At 44.7% G+C, this 25,820-nt stretch overlaps 1 protein-coding gene across 1 annotated transcript in view; it reads left to right on the top strand.

Moving 5' to 3' along the window:
- Positions 1–892: 892 nt before the first annotated feature.
- Positions 893–25,820, top strand: part of SCTR (secretin receptor) — a 91,848-nt gene continuing 66,920 nt past the window's right edge. The window contains exons 1-5 of the mRNA XM_075609946.1: positions 893–984; positions 1,064–1,196; positions 4,984–5,137; positions 5,221–5,281; positions 18,145–18,214. Coding sequence (XP_075466061.1) covers positions 1,095–1,196; positions 4,984–5,137; positions 5,221–5,281; positions 18,145–18,214 — 387 coding nt within the window. The 5' untranslated portion in view covers positions 893–984; positions 1,064–1,094. The remainder of the gene's footprint in view (positions 985–1,063; positions 1,197–4,983; positions 5,138–5,220; positions 5,282–18,144; positions 18,215–25,820) is intronic.

The following is a 25,820-nucleotide window of genomic DNA, read 5'->3' as shown; positions in this document are numbered from 1 at the left end:
GATACCTGGGGGCATAACATCCCGTAATATGGTCCTCCCCCTTCCCTGTAACACACGGCCCATCCATGTGAGGTTACCTGGGGGTATAACATCCCGTAATATGGTCCTCCCCCTTCCCTGTAACACACGGCCCATCCATGTGAGGATACCTGGGGGTATAACATCCCGTAATATGGTCCTCCCCCTTCCCTGTAACACACGGCCCATCCATGTGAGGTTACCTGGGGGTATAACATCCCGTAATATGGTCCTCCCGCTTCCCTGTAACACACGGCCCATCCATGTGAGGATACCTGGGGGTATAACATCCCGTAATATGGTCCTCCCGCTTCCCTGTAACACACGGCCCATCCATGTGAGGTTACCTGGGGGTATAACATCCCGTAATATGGTCCTCCCCCTTCCCTGTAACACACGGCCCATCCATGTGAGGTTACCTGGGGGTATAACATCCCGTAATATGGTCCTCCCCCTTCCCTGTAACACACGGCCCATCCATGTGAGGATACCTGGGGGTATAACATCCCGTAATATGGTCCTGCCCCTTCCCTGTAACACACGGCCCATCCATGTGAGGTTACCTTGGGGTATAACATCCCGTAATATGGTCCTCCCGCTTCCCTGTAACACACGGCCCCCAGCAGTAAGGGGGTAACAAGTACAATACAGGATGTTTTACATAAAAACATTGCGCAGAAACAATTAGATGTGGCAGTTGAATCGCTGCCCGCGGTGAAATGTGTAATCTTACCGACAAGTTGTGTATCTGCCGTTCATGAGACGGGGAAAGGGCTTCTCCGTCCAAATATATAATACAAGAGAAACAATAAGTATCAGAAAGCTGAGACCCTCCCAGTGACGCCCGAAACTCGCCTGTTTCCCGCAGAAGACATATTACATACACCTGAAGACCCTATATACTGTGGGATACGGTGCATCGCTCGCCTCTCTGGCGCTGGCCCTGGTTCTCCTGGCATCATTTCGGTGAGTAGAGAGAATGGAAATGTCTCATTAGGTGAGTGCTGGATGAAGGAGTCTGACCTTCCCGTGTCCCCGAGCACAGGAGACTTCGCTGCACCCGTAACTACATCCACATGCACCTGTTCGCATCGTTCATCCTGCGGGCGGTATCCATCTTCATCAAGGACGCGGTGCTGTTCTCCACGGAGGACGTCCACCACTGCAACGTGTATTCGGTGAGCAGGTCTCATATACATACATACATACATACATACATACATACATACATACATACATACATGCATACATATATACATACATGCATACATACATACATACATACATGCATACATGCATACATGCATACATGCATACATGCATACATGCATACATGCATACTTACATGCATACATGCATACATGCATACATGCATACATGCATACATACATACATACATGCATGCATACATACATACATACATACATACATACATACATACATGCATACATACATGCATACATACATACATACATACATACATACATACATACATACATACATACATGTATGATTGGGGGGGGGGTCTGTATATATATTTGTCAAGAGACGTAGCAAAACGGAATTATTAAAGACTAAAGTGGTGTGGCTCTAAATAATGTTATGTTTCAGTTTTGCCAAAACGTGAGAGGTTTAGTATTTTTTTTTTTATCAGAAAAAGAAATCAATAATTTGACATTTTGGTCACATTATTTAGAACGTTAAAGTTTTTGCAAATAGTTGCGTTTTTCATTTAAGAATACATAAAGAAATGAATGACAGAAACTAAAGTGAATCCGAGATCCGAATCAAATATCAAATATCAAATTCTCCGACTGCCCGAATTAAATGTAAAATGCGTCAGGTTCAGATTTCTAGTCTCACGGATGTGACCGTACCTCCTCACTCACCTACCTGCCATCTCACCTCCTCACTCACCTACCTGCCATCTCACCTCCTCACTCACAGACCTACCACCTCACCTCCTCACTCACAGACCTACCATCTCACCTCCTCACTCACAGACCTGCCATCTCACCTCCTCACTCACCTACCTGCCATCTCACCTCCTCACTCACCTACCTGCCATCTCACCTCCTCACTCACCTACCTGCCATCTCACCTCCTCACTCACAGACCTGCCATCTCACCTCCTCACTCACCTACCTGCCATCTCACCTCCTCACTCACAGACATGCCATCTCACCTCCTCACTCACCTATCTGCCATCTCACCTCCTCACTCACAGACCTACCACTTTACCTCCTCACTCACAGACCTGCCATCTCACCTCCTCACTCACAGACCTACCACCTTACCTCCTCACTCACAGACCTGCCATCTCACCTCCTCACTCACAGGCCTGCCACCTCACCTCCTCACTCACAGACCTGCCATCTCACCTCCTCACTCACCTACCTGCCATCTCACCTCCTCACTCACAGACCTACCACCTCACCTCCTCACTCACAGACCTACCACCTCACCACCTCACTCACAGACCTACTATCTCACCTCCTCACTCACAGACCTGCCATATCACCTCCTCACTCACCTACCTGCCATCTCACCTACTCACTCACCTACCTGCCATCTCACCTCCTCACTCACCTACCTGCCATCTCACCTCCTCACTCACAGACCTGCCATCTCACCTCCTCACTCACCTACCTGCCATCTCAACTCCTCACTTACCTACCTGCCATCTCACCTCCTCACTCACCTACCTGCCACCTCACCTCCTCGCTCACAGGCCTGCCACCTCAGCTCCTCACTCACAGGCCTGCCACCTCACCTCCTCACTCACAGGCCTGCCACCTCACCTCCTCACTCACAGGCCTGCCACCTCACCTCCTCACTCACAGGCCTGCCATCTCACCTCCTCACTCACCTACCTGCCATCTCAACTCCTCACTCACCTACCTGCCATCTCACCTCCTCACTCACCTACCTGCCACCTCACCTCCTCGCTCACAGGCCTGCCACCTCACCTCCTCACTCACAGGCCTGCCACCTCACCTCCTCACTCAGAGGCCTGCCACCTTACCTCCTCACTCACAGACCTGCCATCTCACCGCCTCACTCACAGGCCTGCCACCTCACCTCCTCACTCACAGGCCTGCCACCTCACCTCCTCACTCACAGGCCTGCCACCTTACCTCCTCACTCACAGACCTGCCATCTCACCGCCTCACTCACAGGCCTGCCACCTCACCTCCTCACTCACAGGCCTGCCACCTCACCTCCTCACTCACAGGCCTGCCACCTCACCTCCTCACTCACAGGCCTGCCACCTCACTTCCTCACTCACAGGCCTGCCACCTCACCTCCTCACTCACAGGCCTGCCACCTCACCTCCTCACTCACAGACCTACTATCTCACCTCCTCACTCACAGACCTGCCATCTCACCTCCTCACTCACCTACCTGCCATCTCACCTACTCACTCACCTACCTGCCATCTCACCTCCTCACTCACCTACCTGCCATCTCACCTCCTCACTCACAGACCTGCCATCTCACCTCCTCACTCACCTACCTGCCATCTCAACTCCTCACTCACCTACCTGCCATCTCACCTCCTCACTCACCTACCTGCCACCTCACCTCCTCGCTCACAGGCCTGCCACCTCACCTCCTCACTCACAGGCCTGCCACCTCACCTCCTCACTCACAGGCCTGCCACCTCACCTCCTCACTCACAGGCCTGCCACCTCACCTCCTCACTCACAGGCCTGCCATCTCACCTCCTCACTCACCTACCTGCCATCTCAACTCCTCACTCACCTACCTGCCATCTCACCTCCTCACTCACCTACCTGCCACCTCACCTCCTCGCTCACAGGCCTGCCACCTCACCTCCTCACTCACAGGCCTGCCACCTCACCTCGTCACTCAGAGGCCTGCCACCTTACCTCCTCACTCACAGACCTGCCATCTCACCGCCTCACTCACAGGCCTGCCACCTCACCTCCTCACTCACAGGCCTGCCACCTCACCTCCTCACTCACAGGCCTGCCACCTTACCTCCTCACTCACAGACCTGCCATCTCACCGCCTCACTCACAGGCCTGCCACCTCACCTCCTCACTCACAGGCCTGCCACCTCACCTCCTCACTCACAGGCCTGCCACCTCACCTCCTCACTCACAGGCCTGCCACCTCACTTCCTCACTCACAGGCCTGCCACCTCACCTCCTCACTCACAGGCCTGCCACCTCACCTCCTCACTCACAGACCTACTATCTCACCTCCTCACTCACAGACCTGCCATCTCACCTCCTCACTCACCTACCTGCCATCTCACCTACTCACTCACCTACCTGCCATCTCACCTCCTCACTCACCTACCTGCCATCTCACCTCCTCACTCACAGACCTGCCATCTCACCTCCTCACTCACCTACCTGCCATCTCAACTCCTCACTCACCTACCTGCCATCTCACCTCCTCACTCACCTACCTGCCACCTCACCTCCTCGCTCACAGGCCTGCCACCTCACCTCCTCACTCACAGGCCTGCCACCTCACCTCCTCACTCACAGGCCTGCCACCTCACCTCCTCACTCACAGGCCTGCCACCTCACCTCCTCACTCACAGGCCTGCCACCTCACCTCCTCACTCACAGGCCTGCCACCTCACCTCCTCACTCACAGGCCTGCCACCTCACCTCCTCACTCACAGGCCTGCCACCTCACCTCCTCACTCACAGGCCTGCCACCTCACCTCCTCGCTCACCTACCTGCCATCTCACCTCCTCACTCACCTACCTGCCACCTCACCTCCTCACTCACAGGCCTGCCACCTCACCTCCTCACTAACAGGCCTGCCACCTCACCTCCTCACTCACAGGCCTGCCACCTCACCTCCTCGCTCACCTACCTGCCATCTCACCTCCTCGCTCACCTACCTGCCACCTCACCTCCTCACTCACAGGCCTGCCACCTCACCTCCTCACTCACAGGCCTGTGTTTTTCTCTTCCCAGACAGGCTGTAATTACATCTTGATCTTCTTCCAATACTGCATCATGGCCAATTACAGCTGGCTGCTGGTGGAGGGGCTGTACCTGCACACGCTGCTGGTAATCTCCTTCTTCTCGGAGTGGAAGTATTTCTGCTGGTACATCGCCCTGGGGTGGGGTGAGTACGGATACTCATCCTGCTGAGAACACGCGGCTCTGGGGAAGACTCTGACACCTAAAGATTCCTCTTCTGTGTTTCAGGTTCCCCGCTCGTGTTCATCGTTGCCTGGTCCGTGTGTCGGCGTCTGTATGATAACACCGGGTGAGACTTTGCATCATGTGCACTGTGAGAGCGCCATATAAATAACCCGTCCACCGGCCGCTAGGACCAGGATAGTCAGCGTGTGCAGCGTGTGCATCGTGTGCATCGTGTGCAGCGTGTGCAGCGTGTGCAGCGTGTGCAGCGTGTGCAGCGTGTGCAGCGTGTGCAGCGTGTGCAGCGTGTGCAGCTTGTGCAGCGTGTGAAGCGTGTGCAGCGTGTGCATCGACAACTATAATACAAGGCAACAATTTGGATCAGCAAATTACTCTGTGACACGCAGAATAGCGCCGCTCCTCTGTGACATGCGGAATAGCGCCGCTCCTCTGTGACACGCAGAATAGCGCCGCTCCTCTGTGACACGCAGAATAGCGCCCCTCCTCTGTGACACGCAGAATAGCGCCGCTCCTCTGTGACACGCAGAATAGCGCCGCTCCTCTGTGATACGCGGAATAGCGCCCCTCCTCTGTGACACGCGGAATAGCGCCCCTCCTCTGTGACACGCAGAATAGCGCCGCTCCTCTGTGACACGCAGAATAGCGCCTGAAAGGAAAATCCGTTATTCCTTCACCCACGCTTCAGAACCGAGAGGAACCTTTCCTCTGCCAGGTACACTGAAGCCTTGTGACTGGATACACCTTCTGCACCATTTGCAGCAGACTCCCCCGGAGAAGTTTTTCACGCCCTGCCACTGTTATCTCCGATTTTTGATGAACCTTATCAGGCCTGGGAGACGAACAAAATGAAACGTAACGCACGCCAGGTTTCAAATCCTTTGTCTCAATTTATTACTCATAGGGTAATGATTTTTATACAGAAAAAAAAAAGATATTGGTTAGAGGCGTAACATAGGCGTGTCCTGGCCGTATACTAGGTGTGTCTTGGGCGTAGCTTTGATTAGAGGCGTGATTTAGGGGCAGGACATATTAGTGGCGTGACTTTTGAGACATGTCCCTTTTCAATACAAGCAATGTTCTGAATACATAGCTTATTCATTGTCTGTTATCAAAAGAGACCTTGAGTCTTAGCAACTTTATTTCACTACCTTGCTTCTTGCAGAGAACGATTCTATTATATTCTACTAAAACACCAGGAAATTGACCTCACAAAAGTATCTAGTAATATCCTGACCAGAAAGAAAGGAAATGCAATTTAGCAGAAACTGAGTGCATTTATGAATGATATTTCAGCAAAGGCTGACTACAGAATCTTAACTAGTTATGACCAGACAAAATGGAAGCTTAACATGAGTGCAGACTCTGGCCTGACATACTGGTCCTAACAATCCCTCCTTTTTGTTCTCTAAAAGAACAAATACCCTTACTAGGTACGCTTCTCTATGACTATGGCCTTATGGGGACCAATAGTATCATAGACTCTGTTCATGGCCACATATAAATTATTAGTTGCATACATGGCGTGAGATGAAACTGAAGGTTTCCTTGAGACAAATGAAAGCATTGCACACTTAGCACAGTGAAAAATAACAAAAATTGCTGCGATTATACTAATCACTACAATAAAACCATACAAAATTTTCATACCCAATTCTCCAATCCAACTAGTGAGTCCTGACATCCAATTTAAGTTAAGGCCTGATGATTCTTTACGCATCCTTGCTTGAATTTCCTGTAACTTATCCATATCTTTATGAATAGCGCCAGACTCATCTTCAATATAGGCACAGCACTTCTGTCCTACAAGTTTACAAACACCTCCTTGTGAGGCTAGCAGATAATCAAGAGCCATTCTATTCTGTAATAATACTGTTCGGATCTGCTCTTGTTCATTAGTCAGACGGATAATAGCATCACTTGTCTGATTAAGAGCATCATCAATATTTACCATCAGCTCACTCAATTTAGAATAGAGATCCAGAACACCTAAACTAGGTATAAAAACCCCAACTGCAATGTGGGTTGAACTAATGGTCCTGGTCAGATCTTTTCGATTTCTCAGCTTCCCTTGGGGTAACGTGTCAGATACATAGAAAGTGGGAAGGATGAAACCCAGATAACAAAGGGCAGTGTGATTGCAGGGTACAATCTTAGTGGCCCACATGCCACACAACCAATAGATATATATATATATATATATATCATTAAATATTTCTATAGATTAGAATATGTCACATAATCTAAGGGTCAGCTATTTGTGAGAATTGGTGGGGGCTAATTTCTGCTAAGAGCGACTGCACAAACATTCTTCTTGCACACATCTTTCATACTGCATTTACTCAGAATGGCAAAACGGACCAAGATGGCTGCTTTGGTCACAATGGCTGACGTGATCCTTTCCTTGTGGTTGACTCACGTCCCTTTGTGACCTCCCACCTTCCTCATATCCAGTCTTCTCAGTCCCCCATATCCTTAAGAGACAGTCTATTTAAAGAACAGAACAGTTAACCATTTCATAGTCCTGATGGACCAAGATGTCCAAGTTGTGAATAACTTCATTCCTTTCTTTTCTGGCCATTATATCAGCCCAGTTGATTTCTTCTTTGGTCTCTTCTTCTGGGGGACTGGCGACATCATGTCGGAGAGGCATAGCGTCGGTGGGGGTTGCAACGCACTTCTGGATCAGAGTTTTGCTGTACTTAACACATAGAGAGCAATGAGTAGGACAAACACACACATTCAAAAACATTCGCTAGCTTCGCTCAAAGCAAATCAATCCAACCACCAAGTCCCCATGGTCCCTAAATCCTGGATAAATACATAACATTGCGCTTTAACTAGGGCGCATACATGCCCCTCCTTTTGAGGCTAAAATATAGTCCAGAGCTATTTTATTCTGCGGGGTCATTAATTTAAACTAAACCTATTCTTGGTTAAGTGAGTAAATATCTGTGGCTGTATGATTTAGGATATCCCTGTAAACCTGTCATACAGTAACCCAACTCCTACATTTGGGAATAAATTCCTTGAAACTTATTCTTCCCATAGACTACTTTTTAGCACTTGTGTATTGGGTTCATTTCTTCTGTTTCTTACTCTACCTGTGAGCAATTAACATAACCGTGTGTTTGACTGATAAAGCATTCTCCCACCGGGATATCATTCTGCAGGGAGATTCTATTAACCTAGAAATCCAAACAAAATAAACAAAGTTAAACAAATAATACCTTATACTATTTTGTCATCCTTATGGGACGCCACTTACACAAACATAATGGAGCATACATTGTAACTGAAAAATAATAAAAACCTGTAAAAATAAAAAGTTCAAAGTTCGTGTGTTGAGGCCTGGACATTTTTGCCTATGACCTTTTTCCCTTGATGATTAGTGGTCGGAGAGTATTGTGTCCATCAAAACACTTATTTGCAGGTGCTATGTCTTTGTCTTTATTAGCTGTTTGTGCTTAGACTGGCACTATTTTGACGTGCGTGATGTGTATCCATGATGATAAAAAATTTTTACTGCAATGCTGGTGATGAGTAGCATTTAAATGGCCTTTTCATCTGGGATGAAGAGCGTGCTTGCGTAGAAAATGCTTGACCATTAACTCGTCTTGCGTTGGTGCACTTTCAGCTTTAACCTGTGCCTAGAAAGACTCAAAAATATATATTAGTTGCATGCAATACTTATTAATTGTTTTATTACCAATAACATGGTCCTTAATTAGTTACTTTGAACTACTGATGGTCATTACTCATCCCATAAGTGTCTCATAGGGAGAGAATTTATACCTAGAAATAAATTCTTGTATTAATATGGTTACTACTATTATTAGCATCCACAATATTAAACAGAGATATTCCCTATTAACGCTCCTCAAATTTTAAATTAAGCAACCAATATGGACTTGACTTTGCTACAATCCAAGTTCCTAAAACTTGGTACCTCTTTGCCAAACCAATTGCTTCCATAATCAATTCTATCCTGTCTGCAGGCCATATCCCTAAGACCTGGAAAACTGCTAGAGTTGTCCCAATCTTCAAAAATGGGGACAAAAATGCTGTCTCAAACAACAAATCAATCTCTCTTCTCCCAATACACACTTACTCTCATTCATACCTAACTGCCATCTGCCATTTTTTCTGATGCAAATGGTGTCAACCTTTTAGTCATTTAATACTAACTAACCTTAAAACTCGCCCCACAAGTCAAGCATCCCAACAGCCTGCACTCATGACTATTGTCCCACACCCACAGTCACTTCTGGCTTTCACTTCAAACACTCCACTGTAACTATTCTGCTAAAAAAAATGTGCAATGCCCTGTATATAATATATACCCTGCTCACCCATGCAACTATATATCCCCTGTCCTTTAACTCTATTTCCAGGACATACCCAAAAACAAATAAATGGTTACAAAATTATAAATTTGGCACATATCATATATCCCTCAACATAGGGACGGCTTGCTACCTGCTTTGCTGTGACATCTGCAAAGGTACTGTATTATTATTTACCAGGGGCCTGTCAGCTCTTGGAGTTAACATTGCTATAATAAATTCTGAACCTGCTGTGCATTGTATATCATTTACAACATATCAAGTTCATATCAAATCCCTCTATAGAGATTTCAGAGAGACCTTCAATAACCTATGTATGTATCTCCCCTCCTTTGTTCATATATTATCTATATATGTGAACAAAAACACAAAAATAGTTATGAAAACAGGTTGTTTTGATATATAGCAAAATTAAACTGATAAATAGATTTGTATGTGTAGTGACTATAAAAATATTTACTGCTTGTGTTAAAAGAAAAAGCCTGCAGTAGGTCTTTTAACAAATGTGGCATTTACAATATAAGAAAAAAATCCTGAAATCCTGAACAAAAGATTTCCTTTTAAAATAGACAAATAATTTTGAACTCTTTGCAAAGTGCTGAGCACATGGCCAGCATTAACTTTAAAAGACACTCTGACTTTAAAAAGAAAAAAAAATAATTTTCAAAGTGCCTTTTTTTTTTTTTTTCTGGGAATACAGCCAGAAACCTCAATGTTACAAAGAGCAGATAACGGGTTTCGCTGTCTAATTCATATTAACTGCATTTTGTATGGTCTTTAAAAAATTAAATAACGGGAATATTTCAAATTACTTATAAACACCAAATCTATGCCAACAAGAGCATGCAATATTCTTCCACTCATTCACCTGAATGCCTTCTGAAAGAAATCTCATATTCCTGCAAACTTCCATCAATACAATTTCTATCCCGTTTTAACTATGCCCTCTTTTAAACTAAACAAAATATCTTCAAACATGCAACAGTTATACCATGACTAAAAAAACAGCAAGCTTGATCCTACCTGTCTTGTATGGCTTCTACACTGCTTATTTAACGGAGACAATTCTCGCTAAAATAACTGACCTCCATGCTGCTAAAGACATATATCTCCACACTCCCCTCACACCACTCAACCTCCCCGCAGCACCTGCCACCACGGACACCCTCCTTTTGAAGCGCTATGTACATTAATGGCGTTATATACATATATAATACAATATATTAATTCACACAGTACTTGTGAGTTCTTACCATCATTTTAAACAAAAACAACCCAGACATATCTTAATCCTGTAAAAATAAAATTGAAATGTGTTATCTTACTGCTTTACGGAAAAGAAGACAGTTCTACATTACCTTGTTTTCATAAACTGCTTAAGCACAGAGCTAGTTAATTTTAATGTGAATGCTTTACATTCTTTAAACTGTAAGGGAGAGGCTGTGACCCTCCTTTTTTTAAGATAGAAATACCACAAACGAAAAGAAATGTGTCCGGTTTAAAAAGTACCCGCCTGGCCAGGACGAATAAACCTTTCAAACTATAACCAGGGACCGAGCTGAATATACTCCCCTTTTGTTGTGAGGTATTTCTCTCTATATTCGGTGTACACCTTTTTTTTTTAAAAAACCTTTTAAAATTTAGATTTCATCATGAGCAACTAATATTCATATTTTTTGTACAGATGTTAATCAGCATGACCATACAGTGTCTCACACAAGAAATCATTCAGGAAAAAGTTCATCAGGGTTACAAACAAACTCGGTAGCAGTGTTTTTTTTATTTTTTATTTTTTTACAGAGACTTTCACTCTGAGCCCCCACGGGCAAAGCAGCACTTCCCTGCTTCTGACTCTGATATGGGCACTCTCTCTGCCAATGACCAGTATTACCACAGTTAAAACAGACACCATTATTCTGAGCTATTCTCCCTGATTGATTTCTGGGACCAGCATAAGATCTCCGTCTATTCTGCCCTCTGCCTTGTAAATACATTGCCTTATTTTCATGCCGAGAACAACCTTCTGCATATTCGACAAAACGGGTCACAATAATACTAGCTGTCTGAGCAACAAATTCCTCAGGAATCCGACCAGATTTACACTCGCATTTAAAAATTTGTACATTCCTAGGCTTCCGTCCAGAGTCATTCTTACTCATGCAAGCACCCATTAGTGGCTTAAAGAAAAACAGCTTCATTATGACAAATAATTGCAATATTTATACTTACACAATATACAATGGTCGTTCAGCTAGATCAGAGATAACAGTCCAGTCGTGCTCAGAATTTACTGGACTCTTACCAAAAATTCTGTTTAAAAGGGCCTATCCCAATTCTTCAGTCACAATTTAGGTCTATTAAATTCCCAGAGGGGGTGAAGCATCATATATAAAAATTTACATATACTGTATACTCACAACCTCTGTGAACTTCCCACTTCTAGACGTCAAAACTGAAAGGAAAATCCGTTATTCCTTCACCCACGCTTCAGAACCGAGAGGAACCTTTCCTCTGCCAGGTACACTGAAGCCTTGTGACTGGATACACCTTCTGCACCGTTTGCAGCAGACTCCCCCGGAGAAGTTTTTCACGCCCTGCCACTGTTATCTCCGATTTTTGATGAACCTTATCAGGCCTGGGAGACGAACAAAATGAAACGTAACGCACGCCAGGTTTCAAATCCTTTGTCTCAATTTATTACTCATAGGGTAATGATTTTTATACAGAAAAAAAAAGATATTGGTTAGAGGCGTAACATAGGCGTGTCCTGGCCGTATACTAGGTGTGTCTTGGGCGTAGCTTTGATTAGAGGCGTGATTTAGGGGCAGGACATATTAGTGGCGTGACTTTTGAGACGTGTCCCTTTTCAATACAAGCAATGTTCTGAATACATAGCTTATTCATTGTCTGTTATCAAAAGAGACCTTGAGTCTTAGCAACTTTATTTCACTACCTTGCTTCTTGCAGAGAACGATTCTATTATATTCTACTAAAACACCAGGAAATTGACCTCACAAAAGTATCTAGTAATATCCTGACCAGAAAGAAAGGAAATGCAATTTAGCAGAAACTGAGTGCATTTATGAATGATATTTCAGCAAAGGCTGACTACAGAATCTTAACTAGTTATGACCAGACAAAATGGAAGCTTAACATGAGTGCAGACTCTGGCCTGACATACTGGTCCTAACAGCGCCCCTCCTCTGTGACACGCAGAATAGTGCCCCTCCTCTGTGACACGTAGAATAGCGCCCCTCCTCTGCGACACGCAGAATAGCGCCCCTCCTCTGTGACACGCAGAATAGCGCCCCTCCTCTGCGACACGCAGAATAGCGCCCCTCCTCTGTGACACGCAGAATAGCGCCGCTCCTCTGTGACACGCGGAATAGCGCCGCTCCTCTGTGACACGCAGAATAGCGCCCCTCCTCTGTGACACGCAGAATAGCGCCGCTCCTCTCTGACACGCGGAATAGCGCCCCTCCTCTGTGACACGCGGAATAGCGCCCCTCCTCTGTGACACGCAGAATAGCGCCCCTCCTCTGTGACACGCAGAATAGTGCTGCTACTGTGTGACACGCAGAAAAGCACCGCGTGGATCTGGGGCGTGTCTGTATGCGGCAGCGTGGATCCTGGACGTGTCTGTATGCGGCTGCGTGGATCCGGGGCGTGTCTGTATGCGGCTGCGTGGATCCGGGGCGTGTCTGTATGCGGCAGCGTAGATCTAGGGCGTGTCTCTATGTGGCAGCGTGGATTCTGGACGTGTCTGTATGCGGCAGCGTGGATCCGGGACGTGTCTGTATGCGGCAGCGTGGATCCTGGATGTGTCTGTATGCGGCTGCGTGGATCTGGGATGTGTCTGTATGCGGCTGCGTGGATCTGGGCCGTGTCTGTATGCGGAAGCGTGGATCTGGGATGTGTCTGTATGTGGCACTGTGGATCTGGGCCGTGTCTGTATGTGGCAGCGTGGATCTGGGCCGTGTCTGTATGTGGCAGCGTGGATCTGGGATGTGTCTGTATGCGGCAGCGTGGATCTGGGATGTGTCTGTATGCGGCAGCGTGGATCTGGGACGTGTCTGTATGCGGCTGCGTGGATCTGGGACGTGTCTGTATGCGGCAGCGTGGATCTGGGACGTGTCTGTATGCGGCAGCGTGGATCTGGGACGTGTCTGTATGCGGCTGCGTGGATATGGGACGTGTCTGTATGCGGCAGCGTGGATCTGGGCCGTGTCTGTATGCGGCTGCGTGGATCTGGGACATGTCTGTATGCGGCAGCGTGGATCTAGGGCATGTCTGTATGCGGCTGCGTGGATCCGGGACGTGGCTGTATGCGACAGCGTGGATCTAGGGCATGTCTGTATGCGGAAGCGTGGATCTGGGACATGTCTGTATGCGGCAGCGTGGATCTGGGACGTGTCTGTATGCGGCAGCGTGGATCTGGGACGTGTCTGTATGCGGCTGCGTGGATCTGGGACGTGTCTGTATGCGGCTGCGTGGATCTGGGACGTGTCTGTATGCGGAAGCGTGGATCTGGGACGTGTCTGTATGCGGAAGCGTGGATCTGGGACATGTCTGTATGCGGCAGCGTGGATCTGGGACGTGTCTGTATGTGGCAGCGTGGATCTGGGACGTGTCTGTATGCGGCTGCGTGGATCTGGGACGTGTCTGTATGCGGCTGCGTGGATCCGGGGCGTGTCTGTATGCGGCAGCGTGGATCTGGGACGTGTCTGTATCCGGCAGCGTGGATCTGGGACGTGTCTGTATGCGGCAGCGTGGATCTGGGATGTGTCTGTATGCGGCAGCGTGGATCTGGGATGTGTCTGTATGCGGCTGCGTGGATCTGGGCCGTGTCTGTATGCGGCAGCGTGGATCTGGGCCGTGTCTGTATGTGGCAGCGTGGATCTGGGACGTGTCTGTATGTGGCAGCGTGGATCTGGGCCGTGTCTGTATGCGGCAGCGTGGATCTGGGCCGTGTCTACATTCGGCAGTGTGGATCCTGGACGTGTCTGTATGTGGCAGCGTGGATCTGGGACGTGTCTGTATGTGGCAGCGTGGATCTGGGATGTGTCTGTATGCGGCAGCGTGGATCTGGGCCGTGTCTGTATGTGGCAGCGTGGATCTGGGACGTGTCTGTATGTGGCAGCGTGGATCTGGGCCGTGTCTGTATGCGGCAGCGTGGATCTGGGATGTGTCTGTATGCGGCTGCGTGGATCTGGGATGTGTCTGTATGCGGCAGCGTGGATCTGGGCCGTGTCTGTATGTGGCAGCGTGGATCTGGGACGTGTCTGTATGTGGCAGCGTGGATCTGGGCCGTGTCTGTATGCGGCAGCGTGGATCTGGGCCGTGTCTACATTCGGCAGTGTGGATCCTGGACGTGTCTGTATGTGGCAGCGTGGATCTGGGACGTGTCTGTATGTGGCAGCGTGGATCTGAGGTGTGTCTGTATGTGGCAGCGTGGATCCTGGACGTGTCTGTATGCGGTAGCGTGGATCTGGGATGTGTCTGTATGCGGCAGCGTGGATCTGGGACGTGTCTGTATGCGGCAGCGTGGATCTGGGACGTGTCTGTACGTGGCTGCGTGGATCTGGGACGTGTCTGTATGCGGCAGCGTGGATCTGGGACGTGTCTGTATGTGGCAGCGTGGATCTGAGGAGTGTCTGTATGTGGCAGCGTGGATCCTGGACGTGTCTGTATGCAGCTGCGTGGATCTGGGACGTGTCTGTATGCGGCTGTGTGGATCCGGGGCGTGTCTGTATGGGGCAGCGTGGATCTGGGACGTGTCTGTATGCGGCAGCGTGGATCTGGGCCGTGTCTGTATGCGGCAGCGTGGATCTGGGACGTGTCTGTATGCGGCAGCGTGGATCTGGGGCGTGTCTGTATGTGGCAGCGTGGATCTGAGGCGTGTCTGTATGTGGCAGCGTGGATCTGGGACGTGTCTGTATGTGGCAGCGTGGATCCTGGACGTGTCTGCATGCGGCAGCGTGGATCTGGGACGTGTCTGTATGCGGCTGCGTGGATCTGGGACGTGTCTGTATGCGGTAGCGTGGATCCTGGACGTGTCTGTATGTGGCAGCGTGGATCTGGGACGTGTCTACATTCGGCAGCGTGGATCCTGGACGTGTCTGTATGCGGCAGCGTGGATCTGGGACGTGTCTGTATGCGGCAGCGTGGATCTGGGACGTGTCTGTATGCGGCAGCGTGGATCTGGGACGTGTCTGTATGCGGCAGCGTGGATCTGGGGCGTGTCTGTATGTGGCAGCGTGGATCTGGGACGTGTCTGTATGCAGCTGCGTGATCCGGGACGTGTCTGTATGCGGCAGCGTGGATCTGGGACGTGTCTTTATGCGGCAGCGTGGATCTGGGACGTGTCTTTATGCGGCAGCGTGGATCTGGGACGTGTCTGTATCCGGCAGCGTGGATCCGAGGCGTGTCTGTATGCGGCAGCGTGGATCTGGGCCGTGTCTGTATGTGGCAGCGTGGATCTGAGGCGTGTCTGTATGTGGCAGCGTGGATCTGGGACGTGTCTGTATGTGGCAGCGTGGATCTGGGACGTGTCTGTATGTGGTAGCGTGGAACTGGGACGTGTCTGTATGCGGCAGCGTGGATCTGGGACGTGTCTGTATGTGGTAGCGTGGATCTGGGACGTGTCTGTATGTGGCAGCGTGGATCTGGGACGTGTCTGTATGTGGTAGCGTGGATCTGGGGCGTGTCTGTATGTGGCAGCGTGGATCTGGGGCGTGTCTGTATGCGACAGCGTGGATCTGGGACGTGTCTGTATCCGACAGCGTGGATCTGGGACGTGTCTGTATGTGGCAGCGTGGATCTGGGCCGTGTCTGTATGCGGCAGCGTGGATCTGGGACGTGTCTGTATGCGGCAGCGTGGATCTGGGACGTGTCTGTATGTGGCAGCGTGGATCTGGGCCGTGTCTGTATGCGGCAGCGTGGATCTGGGACGTGTCTGTATGCGGCAGCGTGGATCTGGGGCGTGTCTGTATGCGGCAGCGTGGATCTGGGACGTGTCTGTATGTGGCAGCTTGGATCTGGGGCGTGTCTGTATGTGGCAGCTTGGATCTGGGGCGTGTCTGTATGTGGCAGCGTGCATCTGGGACGTGTCTGTATGCGGCAGCGTGGATCTGGGACGTGTCTTTATGCGGCAGCGTGGATCTGGGACGTGTCTGTATGTGGCAGCGTGGATTTGGGACGTGTCTGTATGCAGCAGCGTGGATCTGGGGCGTGTCTGTATGTGGCAGCGTGGATCTGAGGCGTGTCTGTATGTGGCAGCGTGGATCTGGGACGTGTCTGTATGTGGCAGCGTTGATCCTGGACGTGTCTGCATGCGGCAGCGTGGATCTGGGACGTGTCTGTATGCGGCAGCGTGGATCTGAGGCGTGTCTGTATGTGGCAGCGTGGATCTGGGACGTGTCTGTATGCGGCAGCGTGGATCCTGGACGTGTCTGTATGTGGCAGCGTGGATCCTGGACGTGTCTGCATGCGGCAGCGTGGATCTGGGACGTGTCTACATTCGGCAGCGTGGATCCTGGACGTGTCTGTATGCGGCTGCGTGGATCTGGGACGTGTCTGTATGCAGCTGCGTGGATCCTGGACGTGTCTGTATGTGGCAGCGTGGATCTGGGACGTGTCTGTATGCGGCAGCGTGGATCTGGGACGTGTCTGTATGCGGCAGCGTGGATCTGGGGCGTGTCTGTATGCGGCAGCGTGGATCTGGGACGTGTCTGTATGCGGCAGCGTGGATCCTCGACGTGTCTGTATGTGGCAGCGTGGATCTGGGCCGTGTCTGTATGCGGCAGCGTGGATCTGGGACGTGTCTGTATGTGGCAGCGTGGATCTGGGACGTGTCTGTATGTGGCAGCGTGGATTTGGGACGTGTCTGTATGCAGCAGCGTGGATCTGGGGCGTGTCTGTATGTGGCAGCGTGGATCTGAGGCGTGTCTGTATGTGGCAGCGTGGATCTGGGACGTGTCTGTATGTGGCAGCGTGGATCTGGGTCGTGTCTGTATGTGGTAGCGTGGATCTGGGACGTGTCTGTATGTGGCAGCGTGGATCTGGGACGTGTCTGTATGTGGTAGCGTGGATCTGGGGCGTGTCTGTATGTGGCAGCGTGGATCTGGGGCGTGTCTGTATGCGGCAGCGTGGATCTGGGACGTGTCTGTATCCGGCAGCGTGGATCTGGGACGTGTCTGTATGTGGCAGCGTGGATCTGGGCCGTGTCTGTATGCGGCAGCGTGGATCTGGGACGTGTCTGTATGCGGCAGCGTGGATCTGGGACGTGTCTGTATGCGGCAGCGTGGATCTGGGGCGTGTCTGTATGCGGCAGCGTGGATCTGGGACGTGTCTGTATGTGGCAGCTTGGATCTGGGGCGTGTCTGTATGTGGCAGCTTGGATCTGGGGCGTGTCTGTATGTGGCAGCTTGGATCTGGGGCGTGTCTGTATGTGGCTGTCCGTGAAGGAAACAGGAGATGTGCAGAAAATGAAGTTAGATATAAAGATGTCTCCTTTTCCTCGCCTCTTTCTGCCCCGGGACCCCGATCTCTCCCCTGCGCTTGGTGTCAGCGGCCCCAGCGATGTGCGAATAATGTGGGGTGACGTTGGCTTTTGCTTCTCTTTCAGTTGCTGGGACATTAACGCGAACGCCAGCGTCTGGTGGCTCATCCGAGGACCGGTCATTCTGTCCATCTTTGTAAGTGCTCAGAGATAAGGCCCATCCTGCGAGTAACTACAGCGTCCGGCCACCAGGTGGCGCACTCACAATATGTTATAGCGCGGTCTCTAAGCCATCAATATTTAGCTACATTTGCCTTACAGAGAAATAAAGGCAAAAATAGCAACATGCAAGGGCACAAATCTGTGAGGTTTTAGGGTTTTTCACCTAAGAACCAGCATTTTAACAAAAAAGTGATACGTGTTTAGTGACACTAAAACTGCTGATGTTAAAGATCAGTGAATTTCATCAGTAAGAAAAGAAGGGCGGGTATCGGTAAGTATCAGTAAGTATCAGTAAGTATCAGTAAGTATCAGTAAATTAGTATCAGTACGTATCAGTAAATTAGTATCAGTAAATTAGTATCAGTACGTATCAGTAAATTAGTATCAGTTAGTATCAGTAAGTATCAGTAAATTAGTATCAGTAAGTATCAGTAAGTATCAGTAAATTAGTATCAGTAAGTATCAGTAAATTAGTATCAGTAAGTATTAGTAAATTAGTATCAGTAAGTATCAGTAAATTAGTATCAGTAAGTATCAGTAAATTAGTATCAGTAAATTAGTATCAGTAAGTATCAGTAAGTATCAGTAAATTAGTATCAGTAAGTATCAGTAAGTATCAGTAAATTAGTATCAGTAAATTAGTATCAGTTAGTATCAGTAAGTATCAGTAAATTAGTATCAGTAAGTATCAGTAAGTATCAGTAAATTAGTATCAGTAAGTATCAGTAAATTAGTATCAGTAAGTATCAGTAAATTAGTATCAGTAAATTAGTATCAGTAAGTATCAGTAAGTATCAGTAAATTAGTATCAGTAAGTATCAGTAAGTATCAGTAAATTAGTATCAGTAAATTAGTATCAGTACGTATCAGTAAATTAGTATCAGTTAGTATCAGTTAGTATCAGTAAATTAGTATCAGTAAGTATCAGTAAGTATCAGTAAATTAGTATCAGTAAGTATCAGTAAATTAGTATCAGTACGTATCAGTAAATTAGTATCAGTAAGTATCAGTAAATTAGTATCAGTAAGTATCAGTAAATTAGTATCAGTAAGTATCAGTAAATTAGTATCAGTAAATTAGTATCAGTAAGTATCAGTAAGTATCAGTAAATTAGTATCAGTAAGTATCAGTAAGTATCAGTAAATTAGTATCAGTAAATTAGTATCAGTACGTATCAGTAAATTAGTATCAGTTAGTATCAGTAAGTATCAGTAAATTAGTATCAGTAAGTATCAGTAAGTATCAGTAAATTAGTATCAGTAAGTATCAGTAAATTATTATCAGTAAGTATCAGTAAATTAGTATCAGTAAGTATCAGTAAATTAGTATCAGTAAGTATCAGTAAGTATCAGTAAATTAGTATCAGTAAGTATCAGTAAATTAGTATCAGTAAGTATCAGTAAATTAGTATCAGTAAGTATTAGTAAATTAGTATCAGTAAGTATCAGTAAATTAGTATCAGTAAATTAGTATCAGTAAATTAGTATCAGTTAGTATCAGTAAGTATCAGTAAATTAGTATCAGTAAGTATCAGTAAGTATCAGTAAATTAGTATCAGTAAGTATCAGTAAATTAGTATCAGTAAGTATCAGTAAATTAGTATCAGTAAATTAGTATCAGTAAGTATCAGTAAGTATCAGTAAATTAGTATCAGTAAGTATCAGTAAGTATCAGTAAATTAGTATCAGTAAGTATCAGTAAATTAGTATCAGTAAGTATCAGTAAATTAGTATCAGTAAATTAGTATCAGTAAGTATCAGTAAGTATCAGTAAATTAGTATCAGTAAGTATCAGTAAGTATCAGTAAATTAGTATCAGTAAATTAGTATCAGTTAGTATCAGTAAGTATCAGTAAATTAGTATCAGTAAGTATCAGTAAGTATCAGTAAATTAGTATCAGTAAGTATCAGTAAATTAGTATCAGTAAGTATCAGTAAATTAGTATCAGTAAATTAGTATCAGTAAGTATCAGTAAGTATCAGTAAATTAGTATCAGTAAGTATCAGTAAGTATCAGTAAATTAGTATCAGTAAATTAGTATCAGTACGTATCAGTAAATTAGTATCAGTTAGTATCAGTTAGTATCAGTAAATTAGTATCAGTAAGTATCAGTAAGTATCAGTAAATTAGTATCAGTAAGTATCAGTAAATTAGTATCAGTACGTATCAGTAAATTAGTATCAGTAAGTATCAGTAAATTAGTATCAGTAAGTATCAGTAAATTAGTATCAGTAAGTATCAGTAAATTAGTATCAGTAAATTAGTATCAGTAAGTATCAGTAAGTATCAGTAAATTAGTATCAGTAAGTATCAGTAAGTATCAGTAAATTAGTATCAGTAAATTAGTATCAGTACGTATCAGTAAATTAGTATCCGTTAGTATCAGTAAGTATCAGTAAATTAGTATCAGTAAGTATCAGTAAGTATCAGTAAATTAGTATCAGTAAGTATCAGTAAATTATTATCAGTAAGTATCAGTAAATTAGTATCAGTAAGTATCAGTAAATTAGTATCAGTAAATTAGTATCAGTAAGTATCAGTAAGTATCAGTAAATTAGTATCAGTAAATTAGTATCAGTAAGTATCAGTAAGTATCAGTAAATTAGTATCAGTAAGTATCAGTAAATTATTATCAGTAAGTATCAGTAAATTAGTATCAGTAAGTATCAGTAAATTAGTATCAGTAAATTAGTATCAGTAAGTATCAGTAAGTATCAGTAAATTAGTATCAGTAAGTATCAGTAAGTATCAGTAAATTAGTATCAGTAAATTAGTATCAGTACGTATCAGTAAATTAGTATCAGTAAGTATCAGTAAGTATCAGTAAATTAGTATCAGTAAGTATCAGTAAATTAGTATCAGTAAGTATCAGTAAATTAGTATCAGTAAGTATTAGTAAATTAGTATCAGTAAGTATCAGTAAATTAGTATCAGTAAATTAGTATCAGTAAATTAGTATCAGTAAGTATCAGTAAATTAGTATCAGTAAGTATCAGTAAATTAGTATCAGTAAGTATCAGTAAATTAGTATCAGTAAGTATCAGTAAATTAGTATCAGTAAGTATCAGTAAATTAGTAACAGTAAGTATCAGTAAATTAGTATCAGTAAGTATCAGTAAGTAAGTATCAGTAAATATCAGTAAATTAGTATCAGTAAGTATCAGTAAATTAGTATCAGTAAGTATCTGTAAATTAGTATCAGTAAGAAAGTTTCAGTAAGTATCAGTAAATAAGTATCATTAAATTAGTATCAGTAAGTATCAGTAAGTAAGTATCAGAAAGTATCAGTAAGTATCAGTAAGTATCAGTAAATTAGTATCAGTAAGTATCAGTAAATTAGTATCAGTAAGTAAGTATCAGTAAGTAAGTATCAGTAAATAAGTATCAGTAAGTAATTTCACAGCCCATCAGTAAGCAAAGATGGTTGGGTATCAGTAAGTAAGTATCAGTAAGTAAGTATCAGTAAATTAGTGTCAGTGAGTATCAGTAAAGTAAGTATCAGTAAATTAGTATCAGTAAGTATCAGTAAATTAGTATCCGAAAGTATCAGTAAATTAGTATCAGTAAGTATCAGTAAATTAGTATCAGTAAGTATCAGTAAATTAGTATCAGTAAGTATCAGTAAATTAGTATCAGTAAGTATCAGTAAGTATCAGTAAATTAGTATCAGTAAGTATCAGTAAATTAGTATCAGTATGTATCTGTAAATTAGTATCAGTAAGTAAGTATCAGTAAGTAAGTATTAGTAAATAAGTATCAGTAAGTATCAGTAAATTAGTATCAGTAAGTATCAGTACGTAAGTATCAGTAAGTATCAGTAAATTAGTATCAGTAAGTATCAGTAAGTAAGTATCAGTAAGTATCAGTAAATTAGTATCAGTAAGTAAGTATCAGTAAGTATCAGTAAGTATCAGTAAATTAGTATCAGTAAGTATCAGTAAGTATCAGTAAGTATCAGTAAATTAGTATCAGTAAGTATCAGTAAATTAGTATCAGTAAGTAAGTATCAGTAAATTAGTATCAGTAAGTAAGTATCAGTAAGTATCAGTAAATTAGTATCAGTAAGTATCGGTAAATTAGTATCAGTAAGTATCAGTAAATTAGTATCAGTAAGTATCAGTAAGTATCAGTAAGTATCAGTAAGTATCAGTAAATTAGTATCAGTAAGTATCAGTAAGTATCAGTAAGTATCAGTAAATTAGTATCAGTAAGTATCAGTAAGTATCAGTAAATTAGTATCAGTAAGTATCAGTAAATTAGTATCAGTAAGTATCAGTAAATTAGTATCAGTAAGTATCAGTAAATTAGTATCAGTAAGTATCAGTAAATTAGTATCAGTAAGTAAGTATCAGTAAGTATCGGTAAATTAGTATCAGTAAGTAAGTATCAGTAAATTAGTATCAGTAAGTATCAGTGAATTAGTATCAGTAAGTATCAGTAAGTATCAGTAAATTAGTATCAGTAAGTATCAGTAAATTAGTATCAGTAAGTATCAGTAAATTAGTATCAGTAAGTATCAGTAAGTATCAGTAAATTAGTATCAGTAAGTATCAGTAAATTAGTATCAGTAAGTATCAGTAAATTAGTATCAGTAAGTATCAGTAAGTAATTTCACATTCCATCAGTAAGCAAAGATGGGTGGGTATCAGTAAGTATCAGTATGTAAGTATCAGTAAATTAGTATCAGTAAGTAAGTATCAGTAAGTATCAGTAAGTATCGGTAAATTAGTATCAGTAAGTAAGTATCAGTAAATTAGTATCAGTAAGTATCAGTAAATTAGTATCAGTAAGTATCAGTAAATTAGTATCAGTAAGTATCAGTAAATTAGTATCAGTAAGTATCAGTAAGTATCAGTAAATTAGTATCAGTAAGTATCAGTAAGTAATTTCACATTCCATCAGTAAGCAAAGATGGGTGGGTATCAGTAAGTATCAGTATGTAAGTATCAGTAAATTAGTATCAGTAAGTATCAGTAAAGTAAGCATCAGTAAATTAGTATCAGTAAGTATCAGTAAAGTAAGTATCAGTAAATTAGTATCAGTAAGTAAGTATCAGTAAGTATCAGTAAGTATCAGTAAAGTAAGTATCAGTAAATTAGTATCAGTAAGTATCAGTAAATTAGTATCAGTAAGTAAGTATCAGTAAGTATCAGTAAATTAGTATCAGTAAGTAAGTATCAGTAAGTAAGTATCAGTAAATTAGTATCAGTAAGAAAGTATCACACTTTATGTTGGCGTATCCACCCTCGTTACATGGCGTGTTCTCCGTACTCTCTGAGGGAGTATTCTGATTTTTCCACAGAGCCCAAATTGAGCATCGAGCTGCTGTTAGGATTTGGGTTTTACATTTCTATTGTTATGATAAATGTTTTCTGTTGGTTTGACTAGAACAATACTTCGCGGATCCCAGGGGGTTTTAATTACTACAATTTCTTCTGTCACTCTTTGTATTATTTTTCAGTACCTTTGAACCTTACAACGTAGCCCCCGATATGCACACGGTCACCCACCTGTCCGCAGTTTCTCCAGCACATATCTGCCGTACACTACGCGTAATCTTTTTGGCGTTGGGTACCAATGAAACATTCTTCTAGATATTGTCTGTGGTTGTTGTACAGATGGATGTGTTGGACACGACCTCCCAATCCTCTAGTGATTTCCATCTTTAGATTAATATATACAGGAATCCTGATCTGGCATCTCCCCCCACTTAGATATGAGTCCTTGTTGGTAACTCCTATTTCTGTATAGGATTTTAAATATCGTGGGAGATGGGAAAATTGGGTTTGGATGTGTACGTGAGATAAAGTGTCGGATTTGCGTATACTTATAGAACTGTTCTTTAGGACGCGCGTATCTTGCAATGTAAGCCACACACCCTCTGATAGGAGCACCCCACAATAAAGAATACTCTTACCCACAATAAAGAATACTCTTACCCACAATAAAGAATACTCTTACCCACAATAAAGAATACTCTTACCCACAATAAAGAATACTCTTATCCACAATAAAGAATACTCTTACCCACAATAAAGAATACTCTTACCCACAATAAAGAATACTCTTACCCACAATAAAGAATACTCTTACCCACAATAAAGAATACTCTTACCCACAATAAAGAATACTCTTACCCACAATAAAGAATACTCTTACCCACAATAAAGAATACTCTTACCCACAATAAAGAATACTCTTACCCACAATAAAGAATACTCTTACCCACAATAAAGAATACTCTTACCCACAATAAAGAATACTCTTACCCACAATAAAGAATACTCTTACCCACAATAAAGAATACTCTTACCCACAATAAAGAATACTCTTACCCACAATAAAGAATACTCTTACTCTGCGTCGGGCAAACGGTTTTGAATTGTAGCCGGGAGCAAAGTCTGGGTTGTCCAGGACTGGTCTAATTCTTGAGGGTTCTTGGATCAAACTAAATTTCGACCCAGTTTGATACCGTGGTGAAAGGAATCACCTCTGCAGGGAGTTTGAGAATTGCGCGTCCAGATCTCTCCTTATCTACCCATATTAATGCTGGTAAAGAGAATGGCGCTATGACTGACGCTTCCGCGTCCACCCCGCAATCTGACTTTGGATTTGAGGCCAGTATGTGATTTGTTTTAAATGACACACAAGGTAATATAGTTCGGCACCTGGGACTGTGAGTCCTCCTGTAAACCACAGAATCCCAGGCGTGTTCTTACCCCAGATACACGGAAATATACTGTTCTGTGTCTCCTTACAGTGAGGGGACCTCCTGTGCTTTACAGGAGAGCATGAGCGATGTGGGAGTCCCAGGCGTGTTCTTACCCCAGATACACGGAAATATACTGTTCTGTGTCTCCTTACAGTGAGGGGACCTCCTGCTGCTTTACAGGAGAGCATGAGCGATGTGGGAATCCCAGGCGTGTTCTTACCCCAGATACACGGAAATATACTGTTCTGTGTCTCCTTACAGTGAGGGGACCTCCTGTGCTTTACAGGAGAGCATGAGCGATGTGGGAGTCCCAGGCGTGTTCTTACCCCAGATACACGGAAATATACTGTTCTGTGTCTCCTTACAGTGAGGGGACCTCCTGCTGCTTTACAGGAGAGCATGAGCGATGTGGGAATCCCAGGCGTGTTATTACCCCAGAAACACGGAAACATACGGTTCTGTGTCTCCTTACAGTGAGGGGACCTCCTGTGCTTTACAGGAGAGCATGAGCGATGTGGGAGTCCCAGGCGTGTCCTTACCCCAGATACACGGAAATATACTGTTCTGTGTCTCCTTACAGTGAGGGGACCTCCTGTGCTTTACAGGAGAGCATGAGCGATGTGGGAGTCCCAGGCGTGTTCTTACCCCAGATACACGGAAATATACTGTTCTGTGTCTCCTTACAGTGAGGGGACCTCCTGTGCTTTACAGGAGAGCATGAGCGATGTGGGAGTCCCAGGCGTGTTCTTACCCCAGATACACGGAAATATACTGTTGTGTGTCTCCTTACAGTGAGGGGACCTCCTGTGCTTTACAGGAGAGCATGACCGATGTGGGAATCACAGGCGTGTTCTTACCCCAGATACAC

The sequence above is a fragment of the Ascaphus truei genome, chromosome 7 (genome assembly GCF_040206685.1).
Source record: "Ascaphus truei isolate aAscTru1 chromosome 7, aAscTru1.hap1, whole genome shotgun sequence".
Taxonomy (NCBI): domain Eukaryota; kingdom Metazoa; phylum Chordata; class Amphibia; order Anura; family Ascaphidae; genus Ascaphus; species Ascaphus truei.
Note: the sequence above shows the minus strand (reverse complement) of the source record. Positions and strands in the feature narration are given on the sequence as shown.